The sequence below is a fragment of the Exophiala spinifera genome (genome assembly GCF_000836115.1).
Source record: "Exophiala spinifera strain CBS 89968 unplaced genomic scaffold supercont1.8, whole genome shotgun sequence".
NCBI classification, from domain to species: Eukaryota; Fungi; Ascomycota; class Eurotiomycetes; order Chaetothyriales; family Herpotrichiellaceae; genus Exophiala; species Exophiala spinifera.
Window position 1 is genome coordinate 2568574 of NW_015622520.1, and position 21077 is coordinate 2589650.

Below are 21077 nucleotides of genomic sequence, written 5' to 3' on the forward strand. Positions count from 1 at the left end.
TGAGAAAATCCATGTTCTGACCCGGTTGAATATTGAGCCCAGATAGAGAGAGCAAAACAAAAAAAATCGGAATCTCCCTTGCACCGGAATTTCACTTTATCCAAGGCAGTCATGATTCGATGCTCAATGGCACAAGATTTGCTCCGTCAGGTGCTTGCCTGTCTGTCGCTCAGTATGACCAGCAAACTTCTCCTGTGGCTCAACTGTTGAATACCCGTCGTATGCGTGAAGTCGGGCTTTGAGGTAGTCTGGTCGTCATTTACACATCACGGTTACAATGGTGACTCCCCCTAGTCTTCGGCGGGTAGTTGAAAAGGGTTCTCAATCTCTTCGCTACCGTCAAGAGGTGAAATCATAACGAGAAGGGTGCCTCTCGCCACAATCAACCCTAAAGATCGCGTGGTCTCATTGCCTTCGTCGTCTAGAGTACACGTTGGTCAACAGCTCCGACAGGGAAACGTTCAGCACAGCTCACCTCTCATCGTTTCCTTGACATCATCCAACACGAGATTCATGAGTTGGTCGTAGCCCTTGAGGGTGCCAATAACTGTGTTCACAGATGAGCTAATTGGTCATCGGATCAAGGGGGTAAGGCACATACTCTCTCGACCGCCGTTGAATTTGACGGTGATCTCTTTGTCGATGTACTTGGTCAGATCGAGGATGTTCTCCTTCTTTGGCTTTTCATGGGGCTGATTGGTCTGTTGTGAGGAACCGCCTCCTCGTCCCCCTCCGCCACCCCGGCCACCGCGACCTCCGCCGGCTCCTCGAGCACCACCACGAAAATGACCTCTTTCGGACATTGCTTTGCGTGGCAGGGCCGCTGGTCAGGTGATGTGACTGGAGGTTGATATGATGGGAAAAAGGCCAGTAAAAACTAGTGTGAAAGTCGGGAAACTTTCCGGAATCCGGACAAGTGAGAGCCGCGGAAAGATTTGGCTAGCAAGGCAGAGTTGGTGGTGTCGCACTTTGGGCTCTGGGCGGGCAGAGATTGGCGGGCAGGGAGACGGGAGGTTGTGTCACGGTGTCAAGGCGCGGGCGCCTTGCTTGCGTGTGGCCTAGAACTCGCTCTCTCAAAGTGGCTGACACGCGAGAAGGGTGCTGAATTTAGGATGGTCAGTGGCCACGCTGTTTTGCACGATTTTCCGCCGGGGGACACAGTGCCGTCTCGCGGACTAGTGAGGCTGCTGATTGGGCGGAGCGGCTGCTCTCCTTGTCTCTCCACCCACCACTCATTCCACACAATCAACCACCCGCCGACCAGGAGCTGCGACGACGAGCACACAACACGGACACGCACGGCAAGGGGGGCCTCTGTACAGAGACCAACTAAAACAGAGCCTCTACGCGAGCAAGAGTGGACGGAGGTTAGGACGGACCGTCTTCTGGACAACGTTGTCAGTCCCCCAGGTAGGTCATGGACCGAATAAGACCTCACCGTCCCTTCCGCCAGACTGCATGTCTAGGTTGTTTCAGAGACATCGGGGCCGGGGAAGAGAAACTCGTTCACCGGCAGGGTGCACTGTATACGCCCCAACGGACGAGGAGAAAGGCTCCCCTAGGGTACGAGTGCTCAACTGGTCTGATCTCGATCGGGTGCAGCAAGTCACAAAATCCGCGTCCCGCTCGACTGTCGTTCGTCAAGTCTCCCGGAGCGACTACTGTAGTCTGTAGACTCCGCGACTCGGACGAGTCTTAGGTGCTTCCGACGCTGGTGCGCCCTCCGCACCCTCGCCCGAGAGCCTGACTCTGCCCTGGTTCCAGGCCTATGATTAGTTGGACGCCTCCCGAGCTATAACCAACACGGCCACGTCCCAGCGTGCCATTTCGGCCCTTCACACCTGCCGTTCGAGCTTCATCCTGTGCCTGCACCTGCACTTGCACCTTCACCTGCGCCCGCGCCCTCCCCGTCTCGCCCGTTTTCTCTCCTCCTCTGCTCTCAATTCACAAGCTGTGGCCCTTGTGGACTTGTGATACTGTCTCTGGACAGAAAACACGTCTCGCCTCGGGTGCTCTTGAAACCACCCGCTTAATTGTCCTTTCCCACTCCGCCTGTCCATCATTGACTGGAGACCTCACCCGCCTCGGCGTAGCCGCACGCAAACTGCAATAGCTATCCGAGCTCCCTCCGCCTGCGTCGTCTGCCTCGCACCAGCTCGGCCTCACTGAGCACACCTCTTCTAATACCTCCGCTACAGGCGCTGCAGCTTCGACATAGTTCTACCCGTCGAGGGTTCAACTATACGGAGCTGATCCAGCAACCCCTCCTCGTCGCTCTCCTCCGCCGCACCTCTACAAAAGAGAGAGTTCCGCAACTTACCTAAGCACCACCGCCCGCCCGAGGGCAGCACAGCGCCTCGGGCCCTCCCCTCTGGAACCTGCTTCATGTCGACAGCATGGAACAATCTCCGGCGATGACCTCCTCCGAGCAATCTTCTTCTCTCAAGCGGCCTCGCTCACCAACTGAACTACACCCTCACCCCGCCGCCAAAGTCCAACGCACCGCCACCAACCACTTGCAGATCAACTACCTAGCCCGGCAGCACAAGGAAACGATCCCCCTGGTCACGGTGAATGACAAACTCCCAGAGATAGCACGTCTTTTGAACGAGTACGATGGAGTTATACAACGCCATGAGAGCATGGCGGGAAATCTGGGAGCATGCCCACTGGGGCCTATTCTGCTCAAGCGGTTTGAAAGACTCTTCGAGGGACCGCCGCGGGTTCTCAAGTCCCACGGCAGAGACAACAGTGTCAGCTGGCTAGACGTGGTCGAGTTCGCTCAGAACAATCCTAAGCAGTTTAACCTGGAAAGAATGCGCAATGGGATTAGGGTTTGTCAGTTTTACACCAAGCAGTGCCGGGTCGAGATTTCAGAGGAAGATTATGTGCTTATCGCAAGCGGCATGCCTCAAAAACTCATACCTCCCCAGCCCATCTTGGAAGACGAAGAGAAGGAGTTGGGGGTGATGGATCTCTTGGACAGAAACATTGGCCAGATCATCCATCTTGCTGACCAAGGTAAGCACATAGTTGATGACTTGTACGGCTGGATGCTAATTGCCGCGCAGTGTCTGGCCGGGCTCGCCAGCTGATCCATAAGATGAAGAATCGGCGTAATGCCATCCTGAGTAGACGTGAGCAGGAAGCTGAGAACGTCAAGAGAAATGCTGTCAGGGCCGATGGCTCACCCATGTCAATGGTCGACACCAATGGCACAGGCAATCCACAGCCGGTGAGAAGCATCGAAGTGTCTCAGTCTCCTCCAGTGGGCTTCACTGCTGTCAATTTGAAGCCGTCTGGTGGCAGCGAAGGAACTCCACGCGCGTCATTATCTGGAGAGACTGCACGGAATGCTCCCGACGATATATATGCTTCCAACGTCACCATCATCAACGGCAAGTCTATCAAGGACGCTTCGCCGTCGGTGCGAGCGGAGCTTATGAAAAACTTTCTCACCCCGGGCGAGCGAGAAGTCGCTGTTCCAGAGGATGCGAACCGACGGGCCTCGGTGGGAACATCTAGAGCCAATGCTGCACCGGAAGGGTCTACTGAGAAGGCGCGTTCTGGGTCGATGGACATGGCAGGAGGCGGGAAACAAAACCAGTCTACTGTGGCCATCCCAAGCACTCCCGCCTCGCTCATGCCTCATTCAAAGCCTTCGACGATGGACCGCGATGATGGAGGGCCGTTCAAGGCTGAAATGGTTCGAAGGATGGACAATATGTGGAAAGGTGATCGAGTGATTCCTCCTTGTGACCGTTGTCGGCGTCTCCACATGGATTGCTTGAAGAACCTTACGGCGTGCATGGGCTGTACTAAGAAGCATGCCAAGTGCTCCTGGAAGGAGGTCAGGGCTGAAGAGTTGCACCTGTTTGCGCCGTCAGGAGATCGCAGTGTCGAAGGAGGAACGGGTCTGGCGGCATTGGAGATACAACCACCCTTGTCTGCAGGCTCAACTATTGAAGTAAACAGACCATCCGAGGATCTGGTAAGATCTGCCAGTATTGCAAGGGCATCATTGGACCTGACTGAGGATCGTCCCGACACGCCTAGCAAAGAAGAGGGTGAACCGAAGAGGTCAAGTGAGCCTGCCCCGGGCAACCATTCCTCGGGACGTTTAGATGTACGACCTCCTCCTCTTGTGCAACAATTGCAAGACGCAGCCAAGGAACGTTCGGAATCAAGTACGTTCGGCGCGGTGTTGTCACCACGTGAGAGGGATCTCGAAAGAGATGATGACGACGATGAAGGGGATCGACTGCAGGCACTTGCTTCCCGAGTTTATCGGACAGCATCACAGAGTGGTCACCGGTCATGACAATTGATGATGGGGCCGAGGCCATCTTCCCACCTCGGTGGGAATCTTGGAAGGCTTGAAGACTTGGCTCGACTTGACTTGACTTGAGATCTGCCATGGATAGATATACCTGAGGATGCCTCCGGGTGATGGCGAGGAGAAGATAAAACGGTCATGACTTGTGGGATTCTATGGTCAAGCGACGGCATGCAAGTTGGCGTTGGGAACGGCATGAAAGAATTGAACATTTGCTTTGTGAGTAGAAAAAGTGAGTTGAGAAAGCCACAGTTGGGCAAGAATCGGAATGGATTCATTCGAGGCTTCCTTGGGCGGACTGTATTGATATTTTGCATAGCACGAGTATGAGGAGATGGTACGTTACCTTGGTGAATGACGGTAGTTGTGCCATGTTGTTTCCAATAGCATGAGCGAGTGTTCCACCGTGGTAGGCATCTTTCTGAGGAGAAGTTGTGCGCGTGTACGTTGGCGTGTTCTCGAGCAGTTAGTTTTGTAAAGGTCCGGATACAAAATGGAAGAGTGACGAATTGCGGAACATATTCCAGTGAAGATCCTCCAGACACGGTGGATATTATGCGTAGTTGTCCTACTGTATTACAGAATGCCTGGCTTTTCATAGTCTCTGTCGCTCTCTGTGTGTGGGTGTATGGCTGTGTCTTGCCCCTCCATCTCCATCTCCACAGTCTCTGTCTCTGTTGGTGAAAAAGGTGGGAGGGCGATTCCCGATGAGCTTCGGATAGACCCCCGGCATCGTGCTTGTACGAGGGCCCCTGGTAACCCCTGGTACTGTATCAGCGAGCACAGTCCCAGGTCAGCCACGGTCAGGAGACGATCAGCTGCTTTTTTCGTTCTCACCTTACTGCAGGCATCTAGGCCGGGACGGGAGCAAAGAAACATGACTGAAGCGCCGAGTTCTGAAGCCGAGGACGAGGACACCTCCGCCGACCAGTGACTCCCTACGTTACCTACCGAATGCCAGTCCGCAATGTCCGCAATTCCCCCCTCCGGTTCCTTGAGTCTGGAGAGGGAGTGACGGCCATCGGATAAATCCATTCCCCCCCCCCTTTGCCTTGGGTACCTGTGCCTTGGGGTGGTGAGCCGAATTCCGACAAGCGTCATTGGATACTAACATCATCTAAACGTGCACGAGGGACTGAGTGTACGGAGTGCAGAGCACACTTGTGACACTTACTCCGTAATTATTGTGGCCAGATCCAAATAACCCCACGATATTCAACTTGTAAGGGTAAATAAGTCTTGTGTTTTTTCCCTTTCCACAAAACACCTTTTCTCTCCCTCCCTCTCTTTTATCTCTGGAGATTGTCATACTGTCTACTGCACAAGCTGCACCACATCGTAACTTCATCTCACCCGTCGCCGTATCTACGGGCCTAGTTGCTCGCTTCCTGTTTCCCTTTGTGCGAGCAAAGTGCGCGATCCGAAAGAGAGACGACTACCAGCCACCAGACTCCAGCGTCAACACCGACACCAAAAAAAGAGCAACAGCGCCAAAACAACAATAACAATAACAGCCACAGTCGCCACAATATGGATCCATCAAAGGTCAAAATCCCTCCATTGATGGACTTGACCATCGACAACATCACCGAGAACGTCATCCGAATCAACTCCAACAACCCAGATGCGCGCATGCAGTATGTCCTCGAACGGCTCGTGGTGCATCTACACGATTTTGCGCGCGAGACGAGACTGAGCACCGACGAGTGGATGGCGGGGATTCAGTTCTTGACCGCGACAGGTCAAATTTGTTCCGATGTCAGACAGGTACGTCGTAGTAGGGGGGGAGATATGGCCTCTTTTTTTGGTCTCTCGCGTTTTGCTTTTTTTGGAGAGGCTGACATTTTCCCCCCGTGATTTGTGGTCTGGTTAGGAATTCATCCTTCTTTCCGACATCTTTGGTCTTTCCCTGCTGGTCGACTCAATCGACCACCCCAAACCGGCTCACTCGACGGAGGGGACGGTGCTGGGACCCTTCCACACGCACGAGGCCGAGCACATGAACAACGGCGACCTGATGTCGCACGACGCCAACGGCGAACCGCTCCTGGTGCTGTGCACCATCAAGGACGTCGACGGCAAGCCGATCGAGGGCGTCAAGATCGACATCTGGGAGACGGACTCGTCGGGCCACTACGATGTGCAGCACGCCGACAGGACCGGCCCCGACGGCCGCTGCGTCATGACCAGCGACGCCGACGGCGTGTTTTGGTTCAACGCCATCGTCCCCGTGCCGTACCCGATCCCCCACGACGGGCCCGTCGGTCAGCTCTTGATCAAGCTGGGGAGACACCCTATGAGACCGGCCCACATGCATTTCATGTTTGAGAAGGAAGGATATGATCATTTGATTACGTGAGTTTTTCTTTTTCTCACCACCTTACCTTTTCCCCTCAACAAGGACTGTCTCGGTCTCACTTTTGACACCCCCGCGCACGCTCCTTCTCACCTCCTGGAAGTCGTGAAATGGTGTGTGTGTGTGTGTGTGTGTGTGTGTGTGTGTGTGTGTGTGTGTGTGTGTGTGTGTGTGTGTGTGTGTGTGTGGAAGGAGAGAGCGAGAGAGAGCGAGAGAGAGTGAGAGAGAGAGAGAGAGAACGCGCGCGCGAGTGTGTGTCTGTATGTGCATGTGCGTTTGGCTGACCAGTCACGATCATTTCCTATACCCATAGTGCCCTGTACCTCAGAAACGACCCGTACGAAAACTCAGACGCCGTGTTCGGCGTCAAGACCCCGCTCATCGTCGACCTGGGCAAAGTCGACAAGGCGACGGCGGAAAAGTACGGCGTCAAGGAAGGGACCGCCCTGATGACCTACGACTTCGTCTTGGTCTCGGACAAGGAGAGTGCAGAGCTGAGGGCCGAGAATTCGAGGAGGGCCCTGGAGAAGTTGGGCAGACGCGTCAAGATCGTACAAGGCTTACCTGTGCCCGAGGTCGATTGAGATGGCGGTAACCTGCGCGAAAAAAAGATCCATCGAATGTACCAGAGATGTCGGTTGTACCCGGACGTATGTATATATTTACAATAAGGTACCTAGCGTGTACATGTTTCAAAAAAGGCAGTATGGACATGACACAAACCCCCCCCCCCCCCCCGGGCGTGATGGACTCCCCCTTTTTGCAGAGCCTGGTCGGTACCTGTGCCTTTCGGTGTATTCTGTGACGCGAGAAAGAAGATGGGTCGGTACGTGCGTACCTAGCCAGTGCGTTTGCTGGGGAATGAGTACGCATAGAGTGGAGGACGGGTATTCACGTTTTCTATGATCTATGCGTCCATGGGGGTGGGTATGGATTGGCCACGTAGGTAATTGTACGTAGTTAGTGGGGTATGAGTCCCTGGGTACAGATAGGTATAAATAGTAACAGGAGGTATTAAGAGTCAGGTACCTAAGACAACCTTCGGTCTTCTTCACAACGCCCCACGATCACTAGGCATAAATGGACCTTTTTGCCCGACGACGAGAACACGTTTCTTGATTTGAACGTCAACCTGTCCACCTCCCGGGGACTTGATTCCGATCCCGATCCTGAACATGTACGTACAAAACCTCTCTGCCCGGACCTGATTTTGCACTCGATCCTCCACCCCCACCCAGTCAGTATACCATACAAGATTTAGTAATGATAGGAGTCGTCGTCTCGTCCTGTCCCATACTCCATACACATACCCGCGGCGCTACGGTACCTGCTCAGTAGATAAATACACAGCACACATTAAGCACACAGTCCAGTCCACCGGGTATCACATGACCCAGAACCATCCAGGGTTAAAAAAAACACGTCGATATGGACCGTGGGAGGTAGGTTAAAGAAGGGTATTTCAAGCGTCCCCCCCAAGGTACCCTGTACATTATGTCCATCTCTGTCTCACCCGGCTTCCACAGATTTTTTCTTCTGGTTCTCCCTTTTTTTTTTCAAAACGCATAAAAATTCACGTCCGTATCCGGCGCGTTCGCCAACAAATCATACTCCGTTCCCACTATATTCCACAACATGTCATCGTCAAGTTGCCAGTCGGAACCGCCTACGTGAGACGGTAAACCGTACGAAGGGGGTGCAGAAGCCGCGGCGTCAAACGACGGCCCAGTACCGTTATTGTTGTTATTGCTCAGAGTTCGGTGATGCGACATCGTGGGCGTGAGGTGTGGTTGTTGTTGTTGTTGTTGTTGACTGGTACTATTAAAGTCTATTGACGATGGTCTTTGAGCGTGCCCATTAGCCACGGCTGCGAGAGCGGCCAACGAGTCTGGAAACTCTTGTGTCGAAAGGTGGTGATGATGTTGCGAGGCTTCGAAAGAAGGCAGGTTGTGGTTGTGTCTGCTATTGAGCCCCGCTGCTGCCGAGTTCGACAACAACGATGACGACGACGACACATCTTTAGTAGACGACGAGGAATTGTTGATGTTGGTGCTGTTATTCCGCTCCATTAATCTCTGGAACCCTGTGGCCATCTTATACAAGATGTGGTTGTTTCCGGCTTTACATTCGCGCAGCGTGGCAATGATGCCTTCAATGAGCGGTTTCGTCCGAGCGTGCGCGTCCGTGCTCACGCCGATGACATCCCATATCGCAGACATCTTGATGAGGAAGACGACGGCAAAGGCGATCATGGCGTGCAGGTACAGCGGCACGCCGACCAGGGCGCGGCGCAGGTCCGGTTCGCCCAGCACGATCTCGAGAATCTGGTGCGCCGACTCGATGGCGTGGAACGCCAGGGGCCGCAACCGGTGCGGCAAGGCGCCGATGGACGTCATGGATCGCCCGCGCAGCGCGAGCGAGTTCAACAGCATGCTGCAGAAGTGGTAATGCAGGTCCAAGCCAATGACCGAGTACCCGCCCACAAACTCGTCCATGGGGAGCAGCGCGCGGAAGTGTTCGCGGTACCTGGCCAGGTCGTCGAGGAAGCGCGCGTGGATGATGAGCGTTTCGTCGTCGTCGCCTAGCGCCCGCCCGGCCTCGAGTCCAAAAGCGTCGTACGCTCGCGACAGGATTCGGAACAGCGCCACCTGCGAGATCACCCGGCGGTCCGACAGCGTGCACTCGGGCGACGAGAGTAGCACCTCGGTCTCACGGATCGCCTGCATCTCCGTCGTCACGGGAGGCCGGCCGTACGCGATGCTGAAGTGGTGGTCGAGAACGTACAGGAGATACCAGAGCCGGGCACGCTCAAGGGTAGCGTCGCGGTCCTCGGGCGGTGACGGCGAGTGGAAGGCCTTGAAGAAGGCTTGGTGGAGGTTGAGTTCCGTCGCCATCCTCACGCAGTGGCCCGATAGTTTCCACGAGAGGTCCGGGAGCCAGAACGCGGCGATGCACAAGGCGCGCACGTCTTCAAGCGTGTGCGACCGGTCGAACATTGACGACGCGATAAGGTCGCGGAGCTGTCGGTGGCTGCGATTGTGTATGTCTTCCATGCCCGGAATGTGGAGCGACGATACCGCCATGATGGATGTGAAGAGTAGGGACGAGGATGAGCGGATGCTGTGTAGCGTTCTGTCGGGCGAGATGGTCGCGTTGTATAGATACCGAGATAGTGAGGTTTTGAATCTGTCGATACAAGGTCAGAGCTAAGGAACAAATATCGTTCCCCCCAAAAGAGAAACAAGTCATCCCGATGCAAGATCGAGCAAAACGGCAAAACGCGCGGGTGGCTTCGTCGAAAGGAACTTACAAAGTCAACATCCTCTCTGCTTCGTCAACGGTAATCACGCCCTGCGCGATGAGGTCTGAGTCAAAGTTCTTGCGTAGTCGTCTTTCCGTCGGCGGCCCACCAGTTCGAGACCGCAGAGCGCTGAGATGAGTCGCCTCATACAAGCCCTCCATGGGCGCGCTGGCAATGTCATTTTTGTTTTCTGGGTGTGGTGAGTTCTCCCGCGAGTTTTCTCGTGTCGTCTTTGCCGTCCCTGTTGCTGGTAGAGAAAGTGATGCTCCCGGCAATGATCCTGACCCCGGGCCAAACGACTCCAGCGACGGCATGTCCAGCTTCGCCAGGATAGCTCGCACTGACCGGTCCAGCCGGGCCAGCGATGGGTCGGACTGTCTGTTTCCATCGCGACGGAATAGTCAGTCAATCAGGCCATGTACAACTCCGTGTCCAGGCGTCGAGGGTTCGTCGGCCCAAACTCGGCAGAGTCGCGGGCCGTGGTCGGTTGGTAACACGAGAACAAGCCAAAAAAGAAGACGTACCCTTCATCCTCCAAGCTCACACGCAGTCGCTTGGCCATCTTACACTCCAGCCCGAGTCTCTGGCATCGCTGGCAGCCAAATCCATCTCCGCTCTCTGGTCCGCCGCATTTTACCTTGAGTTTCCTGCATGTCAAGCACGCTCGGCCTTTCCGGGTGATTTGCCGAGGAGTCTCGGAACTCGGTTTTTCGCCCGTAGATTTGGACGACTGCGCCGGCGATGGACCGTTGGTGCTGTCCTGCACAGCTTGTCCATTTACTGCCACATCCGTATATGATGGACTTGCGCTGTTCGATGGTGCCATTTCTTCACCCAAACTCCCTGGCCGGTGCGAGGATCTGGGGGTTGGAGAGGGAGAAGGTTGGAGAGCCCGAAAAGTCCGGGGAGTGAAATTTATACCAACCCCGGCCTTTCCTATCTCGGCCGGCCAATCACCTCCCTCCGCAACGTGACACTCTCACCAATTCTAGTTCGCCCATGGTATTGCAAGAATCGCATGATCAAATATCATTGTCATCTATGTCATCTATCTATCAATGCTCTTAGCTGATTGTAGCTGGGCTCCCTCTCTCAAAAAATTGCAGGAGGCATGACGTCGGAGGTGGGATGGCTCTTGAATGCCTGGCTCAGAACCTACCAGGTAAGCAAACAGCGCTACAGCCTGGTGTATTTGAGTTGTCTGCTGACTCGACGCAGAAATTGCAGCTGTGCTTTCAGTTCACTCACGAAGCCTCCAGTCGGCCTCCGCAAAACTGTCCTCGTCAATCATGGGGTCCAATACAAAGGGAGTCCCCTTTTAGTCTCTAAAAATCTAGATCACAAAGGGTTTGCTATCGATGACCTTCCAGCCCGTGAGGAGTAAGAGGGTACGGTAGTGCTTCCAGTTCCAGGTGAGCTTTCCTTTAAAAGTGACTTGCACCAATTCAAATAATGGAATTCGAGAGAATTCGCGACATTCATCGAGTTCTGTCTTCCGTGGCTTCAGCAACAATGATTGTTCGTGCATATCCCTGCAGTGTGTGAAAATGGCATATGTTTGCCTGCACTTGGCTCGTGTCCTCATCTTCCATACACGCGTTGGGTTCTTCCGCAAATATCAGGCTCAGCGGCGGCCACGTCCTCGTCACCGGAGGCTTCAGCGGGTTGATCATCGTCCAAGAATTACTGCTCTTCACGTGTTAGTTCAGCAACATTGCCACCCTTGATTCCTTGCCGTTATGGATTTTCGCCAGTGGATGTATCGACTAAGGACCCCGACGAAGCCTTTTCCAAGGATTTTGCGGAAAAGGCTTTTACTCCATGAGCTGATGAAGGTCAGCGTAAAGGCTTATCGATAACCAACCATGAAGACGTAGACCAGAAAATAATGAAATATATATATGTATGTATAGAGAGAGAAAATACGACGAGACGAGCATGAAAGCAACAGATTTATGATCCAGGCTGGATTCAGTGACTACCTAGCTATAAGAAGTTTCGGTGAATACCAAGGTGGTGCAAGAAGTTTTAGTGAATATCGAGATAGTGAAAGAAGCAGTATATAAGAGCCTCACTATCGTGGAAGGAGTAATCACCATAAAGCTACGCACCTATACACTAGCGAAATTTGTTGAGCATTGATCTCACTGCTAGCTGTCTACATACAGGTAACTACCTCCCTAATACCTTTCACATGCATAGATTGTGGGATATCTGCGACATTTTATTCGTTCATCATTGCCCTGCATCGCCATTTTGCGCCATAATGTCAAACACTACAAGGCTACGTATATATTTGCAACGCTCGATATCGCTCTGTGGTGAGACTGTTCCTAGTCCCCGAACAGTCAGTCCATTGAATGTCTCGCCTCCTAGACTTTGGCAGTCTCCTGATGTACTGGTCCCAGCTTAATGCCAGCTTCTTCCCCATCTTGATCAGCACGCTCAATAAGAGTTGCCATGATCTCATCCTTGAACTCTTTCTTGGTAGAGTTGCGGACAGCTTGCATGTAGCTTGGGCGAGCTTCACCAGGGCGACCAGTGAAGAGCAGATCGACGGCTTCGAGAGGAAGTTGGAGAGTTTCGGGCTAGAGCAATACTATCAGTAAGAGCTTCAAAGGGTGTAGCATGGCAGATGTCACTCACATAGAAGAAGTAAACGCAGGGGATGGTGAAGAAGTTCACACAGGCGAACGGAATGTACGCTTTGTAACCGATGTCGGTGATCATGCTGGAGTCTGTTAGTGATGTGTCTTCTTCTCAAAGGTCTCACGAAGACTTACGGAGGAGTGATTTGGACGACAACAAAGGTGAACAGCCACTGAGAGACAACAGAAAGAGCACCGCCTCGGAGACGAAGCTTCAACGGTAGAATCTCGCTCGGGTAGATCCACATGTTCGACTGCCATCCGAGGGTAAAGAAGGTGTGGAAAATGTATAGCACCACTGCAGCCGCATATCCGAGACCTTTGCTTCCCACACCCACAAATATGGCTGACAACAACATGCAGGTTCCCATACCGGCCGAGCCGATCATGAAGAGCTTTCTGCGGCCAACGTTGTTCGTAGTGTACCACGGGATCAGGGAGCTGAGGAAGTAATAGACTTGAAGACCGCCAGACACAAGAAGAGCATCTCGGGAGCTCATCCCAATGGAGTTCTGGAAAACATATGGGCCGAGGGAGGAAATGACATTGACACCAGATAGTTGTTGGAAGAAGTTGGCCGAGAAAGCGACAAGCACTCGTTGCCAGCCGTACATGCCACCATCCTTGAAGCAGTCTGACCATGACCCGACTTCTTCAGATTCCACTTCGAGAATGTACTGGATCTCTTTGATCTCAAGTTGGACTGATTCGTCTTCCCTGGTAGTGCCACGCAACGCAGCTAGCGAAGTGGTACCGCGTTCCACCTGGCCGGACCGGAAAAGGTATCGAGGAGACTCTGGGAGGAATGGCATGAGGCAGCACACAATGACGCAGAAGACGATCTGGAAGGCACAGGGAAATCGCCAAGAGAAACTGGAAGAGTAGTCCGCCATGCCGTAGTCAAGCCAGTTGGCCAGAATCAGTCCGATAATGAGGTTTGAAAGTTGCATCGCCATCATTCGGCCTGACTAAATATCAACCAAACGGCCACGCCACAACATGTGCTGGATTGCATACCTCTGTTCGTTCGTGTGGCACACTCGGTCAGATATACGGGTATCACTGTTGTCATACATCCAAGTCCAAAGCCCCCGATGATTCGACCGACTAGGAACTGACCGAGTTCTGTAGTGGAAGCTTGTAAAATTGCGCCAATAATGACCACAACTGCACCTGCAAGGCCGTTCGTCTTACGACCGTATCGATCACCCATTGCGAACTGGAAGAGAGCTCCGAAAAGAGCTCCAACTTCATAGCTGGCAACAATGAACCCGAGTAGGGCGGAATTGGGATTCCCGAAAACTTTGAGGAACTTCTCCGACGTTGTCAAGCCGCCCATGAACCCCAAGTCATAACCAAAAAGGAGAAAACCTATCGAGCTGGTAAAGGTAACAGCATAGATAAGAGGCTGACCACGTAGGCCGAGGAATGTAGGAGCGGTATTCATTTTCACTGGGAGTTAGGTGGAGGGGAAATGTGGGAGCAAGTGAAGATCGAAAGATTTTGATACTCTTTATGACCATGAGCATCTTATATCTCCTGAGAGACCGAACAGCAATCCGTGGAGACCCAGTCCCGGGGGTCTGGAGACTGGGGACTCTCCGTGCTGTCAACACGATGCCGACAACGGACGGTCGGTGTGCGCGTGCCATTGCGTGGGATCGCCGTTTGCATGGTACTCGTATTGTACCGCTTTAGCCGAAACCTGAGCTGATTCGGCAGGGCACAATTTTTTTCTAGACCGCACAGTGAGCGCTCCGGTTAAAGCTCCGCTCAGTATTTTGCCAGGCTTTGGACAAACACCCATCAGCTATACACTTTCTAGACGTCGACGATTTTCATCATCCAATCACGCATGAGCGGCAGATAGCAAGAAATGGATAGCATGGCCGCGGCACGTGTTCCAGCCAGCCTGTGCTCATCTCAAATTCCCTAAAGGGCATCCGAATCAGTCGAATCAAGGAAGAATGCTGTGTGGGCCGCGCTTTCGAAGACCATTGAAGGCGTTCGCTAGGTGAAAGTCTAGTCGGCAATGTTGTATGGAAAGAAGACAGACAGGGACGGCAGATGCGGTGTCGAGTCGGAGTTGCCACCGACTCAATCAATCCTCTCGTGAAGGTGTACACATCGGTGGTCTGTCGAGGAATTCCGCGCTAGACCAATTAGGGAAGAAACTTGGACCTGAATGTACTGTCGGTTCTGGCAATCCCAGCTTGTCAATGGTCTTCTGGTGCTGCACTTCGACTGAATCAAGGGACAAGCGTGTTGTTGACAAAGAGACCAGATACGCGGGTTCAGACGTTGGGGGACATCCTGGAGAGACTCGGAGAAGATCCCCGTGGCACCGCCGGAGGCTGGGGTGGGTTCAAGCTTCAGAGTTGGTAAGCCCTAGAAAGCTCTTCTAACTTCACCGGAGTCCTTGTGATTAGATACCGAATATTCTCCACAACATTGCACAGCACGATTAGGCCATCACTAGCCGTCACCACGACTACATGTCCAGGTACTCGGAACGGTCAGTCGGCAAAAGCTCTTGGAAGCCAGTCTTCGTTGAAAGACGAGCTGAATAGGAGGTTGCAAGAGATTTGATACCTTCATTTCCTGATAAGCTCCCACCTGTCCATATCCGAAGAATTCTTTTGTTTTGAGACACACCACACATCACCTGAGCTCCCTTTGCCAATTCTTTCAGCATGACCGGCCAGACGTTTACCGACGTCGTTCGCGTGGACCACAGCCGTGCCGTGAAGGACTCTACCTTTGCCCGCTCCTACAGCAGGACGCCAAGCTTCTGCGTTTACAATGATCGTTTTACACAGGACTGCCTGGGAACATCCCCGAAGCTCACGCTGGTCGAGAGACGAGACTATCAATTCGCTCACGAGGCTGGCGTTTACGTTCGGCCGACCAACTCAGTATACTTTACTGCCAATTTTCAGACGTGCGACCCTGTCCACCTGTACGCCATCGACGCGAAGACGCACAAGATCACGCAGCTCGAATACCCCGAAGTGGTACAAGCGAACGGTGCGTGCAACTATCAAGATGGCGTGTTGTACTGCTCTCAAGGCGATCGGACCAGACCATCTGGCCTGGTCCACGTCGATCCAGTCACCAAGAAATCCGAAACCCTCATCACCAATTTCTATGGCCGCGACTTCAACTCGGTCAACGATGTCGTTATCCACCATGAAACAGGGGAGATATGGTTCACCGACCCCAACTACGGTTATCACCAGGGCTTCCGACCGGGCTCAATGCTTCCTCCGCAAGTCTACCGGTTCAATCCCAAGACAAAAGAGTGCTGGATGGTGGCCGATGGCTTTGCCGAATGCAACGGTCTCTGCTTCAGCCCGGACTACAAGCTGCTCTATGTCACCGACACGGGAGCGATTCAAGCCCACGCCGGTCCCGGTGATGGCCACCAATTCTCCATGAACCCCAAGTTACCGGGGACCATCTACGTCTATGATGTCGTCAACGGTCGCGAGCTGCACAACAGGCGCGTCTTTGCGTTCTGCGCCGTCGGCATCCCCGATGGCATCAAGTGCGACGAGAAGGGTTATGTGTATTCCGGATGCGGTAAGCCTATCCTTTGCCCGAAGCCTTCATTTTGTGTTCTTCGCTGCTTCGTGAGCAGTGGATCATCATTGCTAACGGCGAGTGAACAGGTGACGGTGTACACTGTTGGGCACCGGACGGCACGCTTGTTGGCAAGATTGTCACCGGAGGAATTACGGCAAACTTCTGCTTCGCAAAGGAAGGTATGTGGCTCTTTGCGGAGAAAGATCTTTTCTTCTGTGAGCTCGGTGCAAAGGGATGTCTGGTCAAGATAGAGTGTGAATGATACACCTGCTCAGTCTCGAATGGCAGAAGCCACTGCAGAAAGAAAAACACACGGGTGACACTTCTATAGGCAGCCCTACATGAAGGTACTCTGAGCCCATGCTATGAGAACTCAATCCATACACGCCTGAATTACGGTCAATGCGACCGTTGCCATTTTGACCTGTGTGCACAGTTTCCAACCCTGTTCCCGCCAACCTCTTATCACCCGCATCCAAGCTTTACGCTTCTCGAATACCACGAAGGTTGTCGCAATGGTCTGCCTTGATCTCGTGTCGTTGTAAAAGCATCATTTATGAAACCTTTGGGTTGCTTGGTGGACTGTCGGACCGACATCTGTTGACAGGATTTTTCTTTTCATCTTTTCGACAGATATTCTACAGGTGTATTACGAAGTCCACCCTCTCCGTGGGTCCAAGATACAAGCGAGTTGCGGGCTGTCGCACTCGAGCCGAGCAAACAGTCACTCATTACTTCCAACATATCACCTCCCCTTGCATCAACCCATACCACGCTTCACGATGGTCGCCCCAAGTCTTCAGCGCAGTTTTGAAACGCTCGATTTCCTCTTGACTCGCAACAGTCTTGTTCTGAAGCCACTTCTCTCCAATCTCACCTTCCAGCCGCCCTACATGTAGTCCGGCCCACCACTTCGATTCCTCGGGCGCCGTGTAGACCGTCGCCCCGGCTCCGACGAGCATCTTTGCCCTGTCGAACCCGGCCTCCTGGGCCCAGAGGTGAAGTCGGCGACCACACCCGTCTCCCTGCGCGCCCATTCCTCGGAAGGACGAAAATACGTGGCGCCAGTACTGTTCCACGACGGGCGACTCTGGTTGGATGGAGACATGGTCCGCCTCGCGCATGGCCAGCATGCCGCCCCTCGGTTTCAGGATCCGGAAAGCTTCTCTGATCACCGTGATCGGCGACGGGATGTGGAGAAGCGTCTGGTGCGTGTAAACGACGTCCACTGAGGCGTCGTCGAACGGTAAGCGGTCCGTGATGTCGGCGACTCTGAAGCTCAGGTTGGGATACTCCGACGCCGGGTTCACGGCCCGCGCTTGCTCGACGATGGCGTCGGAAGAGTCAAGACCGATGACCTGTCCGTTGGGGACAAAGGCGCAGAAGCCTCGCGTGATCGTCCCGGGACCGCATCCGAGGTCGACGATGACAGAGTCTGGTTTGAGATGTGGCGTTAGGAACGAAGCCGAGTTCTCTACAGTGCGGGACATGTGAGATGCCACCACGCTGGCACTGTGGCCCTGAGCATACTTTGGTTTGGATGGTTCGTCCGGAATGGTGGACATGGTGGTGGTGGTGGTGGTGGTGGTGATAGTGTGTGTGTTTTCGTCGAGGTCAGACTAGTTAGTAGTTCTCCAGAGAACGACGCCAGATACCGTGAGAAGCCTTGTACTCTAGCATATCAAGGTAGGTAGGGATAGAAATACTGAAGAAGATATTATAATGTACGGAGTCGTAGAGGCGGTGGTGATGGGTGATTGATGGGTGACCATATGTACGTCGCACTGCGGCTTACATCATCCGGGGCATTCCGATGGAGTTCCGACACCACAGCCTTGGTGCTGAAAGAATACTTCAATTGTGCCCAGTATGCACGAGAAGTATCCCGTTACTTCACCTGGTTTTGATCTTCACTCTCTCACTGCACGGGGACGTGCTCCACTATCCGCTCTTCACTGAGCGTCCAAAAATTAAGTCCTTATGAATTTGAAAAGTGAAATTCTGTCCTCAATGGCGAGCCCGCTCGACCTCTCTAATCACTCCTTCCACAGCCAGGCAACCTGATCAGCGACACTGCCTGGCGGAGTTGGTTACGAAGTCCTGCTATATAACGGGCTAGACTCCTCGTGAACCGCAAGAAAAAAAAAACCAACAACAACAACTCGAACTCGACATAACGATGGGGAAACCATACAGCGGCCATTCGGAAAAACGAGCCAGTGATAGCATGTCTTAAAATAACCTCTGCTTATAGGCTCTGTTTTAGCTCCCTTACAACCTCTGGAATTGATCACTCCAGGGCTTGGGGAAGAGTTTTTGCTGTTTTTTTTGGGGGGGGGGGTGCGTGTATGTTAAAAAAAAAATTTGGGTGGCCGAGGACATCAAGTGTTCAAAAAGACAAAGAGAATTGAGTTGGTTCGTAACACGCTGTGCCACAACATGGTGATCCTCGCGTGGCCAGAGAGAGCTCAGAGCTCCAAGGGACCTTTTTGCCCCTTCTTCAAGGTGTGATGGATGTGATGGGTGACAGTTTGACGGTTTGACAAACACGCATGGGTTCAGGGTCTCCGACCGACAACATTGATTACAGCTTTTACCAGTTGGGCGGTCGCAAAAGAAAAGCTTGGGCCTGGACATACCGATGGTGTCTACCCTGTAAATTGACGTCTCCATCTTGTACCTACCTACGGAGTACTGTATGATCAGAATATTAGGGACGCATGCGAGCCAAAATGCTCACACATCTCAAAGACAACAAGACTAACACTGTACAGACACACTCAAGCAGGCTGATAGTATTTCCAAGGGAGCACTCAAAAAAAGAAAAGATACATGAGCTGTTCAAAACATGCCGTGACATTCATTCAAGTCCGCGTCGACATCATGTTGCCAGATGCATGGCAGGACGACTTCGCGCGTGCACTTCATCCGATCATTGCAATTTTTGAGGCCCTCAGAAACGAACAACTACTGGTGATACATGAAGAGAAAAATGTAGAAATGGTCCTCCGTATCCTCTCGCCTATGCTAGTAATGCTTGAGATGTTGCATGCAAAAAAAAGTACGAACCAAGGCCAATTAGATACGCTTTCCAATTACCCTCTTTCCCCCTCTCCCCCCCTGGCTCGAGAAACCAACACATTTAGCCCTGGAAGCCACGAGCACGGAGAAGGGTGTTGTCAACATTCCATCTCTTGGTGGCGGCGGGGCTGGTGACGGTGACGTTCGTGGTGGCGCACTGTTGACCGAAGGACTGGAGCCAAGCACCGTTGTCGAACTCGGCGTAGTTCTTCTGGATCTTTCCATCCTCGTCAATGATCATGTAGTTGATGCCGTTGACTGGGTAGGCTTGCGGGTTGGCGGTCAGTCTCCATCTCCAGGTGATGCTGCTGCAGTCGTGCCAGATGTTGAGGGTGGAGACGCTGACCTCGGGCTGGAGGACACCCTGGCCGTAGTCGAAGGCTTGCTTGCTGGCGAAGGTCACGGAGCCGAGCTGGGAAACAAGTTAGCACACGCAACTACGAGAAGACAAGTTGGAAGGACTTACAGCAAAACCAGCCATGAAGTTGATCGAGTCAGAGATATCGGAGAAGTCAGCGGCGAGAGTCGCGTCGGAGACATCCTGCTTATATCCACGACCAGCTGGGATGCCGAGGCTTGCGTCGCCAGCGTACGACGTGTATTCGAGCAGAAGCGAGAAGTTGGCGACGATACCGCTGGCAAGAGCATCTGTGACGATGCAAGCCGAAGGGGTGGAAGAAACGGTAGTCGTGGTGGTGGCAACGGTGGTGGTGGTAACAGCCGAGGTAGTGGTCACAGCGGACGTGGTCGAGTTCCACCCTCCCTGAGTGACGGTGACGGTGACGGTTGGGCCAGCAGGGCAGGTCGTGCCATGGGCGAGGGTCTTGGTGACGGTGCTGGTGGCGCAAGAACCACCAGTGTGAGAGCCTCCAGTAGGGGCGGCACCGCCGGTGGGAGCAACGTAGACGGTCTTGGTCGTGGTCGTCGGGGCAAGGGTGGTCGTCTTGATCTCGGTGAAGCCGAAGCATGAGCAGGCGCTGGTATAGGCTGCCTTGTCGCAAGCGCTGGCGTAGTTGGGGACCTCGTTGGGGCAGACAGTCACGCTGACGCCACGCTTAGCCTTCCAGTCGGCCCAGCTGGCGTCGGTAACAGTCTCGGTGACGGTGACGGCAGGGGGGGTCACCGTGGTGGCCAGGAAGCTGGCGCAGTGAGAACCTCGGAGGTGGCCGTCACCAAGAGCAGCTTTGCCAGTGACGGCGGCCAAGCAGGCATTCTCTGAACATGCTCCTCGACGCTCGAGAGGGTTGGCGAAGGAGCCGCTGACCAGTGCAGCCAGCGGCAGGGCGTAGGACAAGTATTGCATCTTTGTTGGATTAATGCGTGTTGTTCGGTGAAACGAATGGCTAAGGTCAACGACCTTGGAAATCAAAGCGAGCTCAAAAAGAGTGGATGATTGAAATATCAATCGAAGATGTGCGACGATGTAGTTGTGAGCTGGAAAAAGACCAAATGCACAAGGGAGGGACGGAGTGTAGTACTTATGTCGGCAACAGTGCGACAGGCGGGTGATGGGCCATCTCCGTTCTGGCAGCGGATACAAATGGCCTGGGCGGCCACGAGGGTGGCCTCGAAAGCGTAAGATAATTTCATCAAGCGACGCCTTAGCTCGACGAGATGCTGTTCAAAAAGTCGAGCCTCACTAGTCTCACGGAGCGCCAGCGCGGCTGGAGTACCCGACCGATCCAATGTGGATGAACCACTCGTATCTCCATGTTGCGGAGTGGCACAAGTCAGCAGTCTCTTCTTCGAGGGCTTGCGTAGTCCGTAGAT

The 21077-nt window shown here is 53.5% G+C and overlaps 8 protein-coding genes across 8 annotated transcripts; 3 read left to right on the top strand and 5 right to left on the bottom strand.

Annotated features, from left to right (window-relative positions):
* Positions 1-290: 290 nt before the first annotated feature.
* Positions 291-803, bottom strand: PV08_10992 (uncharacterized protein; the record flags this gene model as incomplete). The annotated part of the gene is made up of 3 exons (XM_016385304.1): positions 291-421; positions 476-547; positions 602-803. 3 exons carry the CDS (start codon positions 801-803, stop codon positions 291-293), a joined length of 405 nt encoding a protein of 134 aa, XP_016231906.1.
* Positions 804-2396: 1593 nt separating this feature from the next.
* PV08_10993 (uncharacterized protein) lies at positions 2397-4321 on the top strand (the record flags this gene model as incomplete). Its single annotated transcript, XM_016385305.1, has 2 exons — positions 2397-3021; positions 3072-4321. The coding sequence occupies 2 exons, from the start codon at positions 2397-2399 to the stop codon at positions 4319-4321; spliced, it is 1875 nt and encodes a 624-aa protein (XP_016231907.1).
* A 1545-nt stretch (positions 4322-5866) lies between these two features.
* On the top strand, positions 5867-7276 carry PV08_10994 (uncharacterized protein; the record flags this gene model as incomplete). Its single annotated transcript, XM_016385306.1, has 3 exons — positions 5867-6103; positions 6210-6691; positions 7006-7276. 3 exons carry the CDS (start codon positions 5867-5869, stop codon positions 7274-7276), a joined length of 990 nt encoding a protein of 329 aa, XP_016231908.1.
* Positions 7277-8248: 972 nt separating this feature from the next.
* PV08_10995 (uncharacterized protein) lies at positions 8249-10307 on the bottom strand (the record flags this gene model as incomplete). Its single annotated transcript, XM_016385307.1, has 2 exons — positions 8249-9878; positions 10003-10307. The coding sequence occupies 2 exons, from the start codon at positions 10305-10307 to the stop codon at positions 8249-8251; spliced, it is 1935 nt and encodes a 644-aa protein (XP_016231909.1).
* Positions 10308-12365: 2058 nt separating this feature from the next.
* Positions 12366-14088, bottom strand: PV08_10996 (uncharacterized protein; the record flags this gene model as incomplete). Its single annotated transcript, XM_016385308.1, has 4 exons — positions 12366-12581; positions 12640-12724; positions 12777-13605; positions 13659-14088. The coding sequence occupies 4 exons, from the start codon at positions 14086-14088 to the stop codon at positions 12366-12368; spliced, it is 1560 nt and encodes a 519-aa protein (XP_016231910.1).
* A 1246-nt stretch (positions 14089-15334) lies between these two features.
* On the top strand, positions 15335-16488 carry PV08_10997 (uncharacterized protein; the record flags this gene model as incomplete). The annotated part of the gene is made up of 2 exons (XM_016385309.1): positions 15335-16223; positions 16313-16488. 2 exons carry the CDS (start codon positions 15335-15337, stop codon positions 16486-16488), a joined length of 1065 nt encoding a protein of 354 aa, XP_016231911.1.
* Positions 16489-16957: 469 nt separating this feature from the next.
* On the bottom strand, positions 16958-17791 carry PV08_10998 (uncharacterized protein; the record flags this gene model as incomplete). Its single annotated transcript, XM_016385310.1, has 1 exon — positions 16958-17791. One exon carries the CDS (start codon positions 17789-17791, stop codon positions 16958-16960), a length of 834 nt encoding a protein of 277 aa, XP_016231912.1.
* A 1577-nt stretch (positions 17792-19368) lies between these two features.
* Positions 19369-20610, bottom strand: PV08_10999 (uncharacterized protein; the record flags this gene model as incomplete). The annotated part of the gene is made up of 2 exons (XM_016385311.1): positions 19369-19719; positions 19774-20610. 2 exons carry the CDS (start codon positions 20608-20610, stop codon positions 19369-19371), a joined length of 1188 nt encoding a protein of 395 aa, XP_016231913.1.
* Positions 20611-21077: the final 467 nt, after the last annotated feature.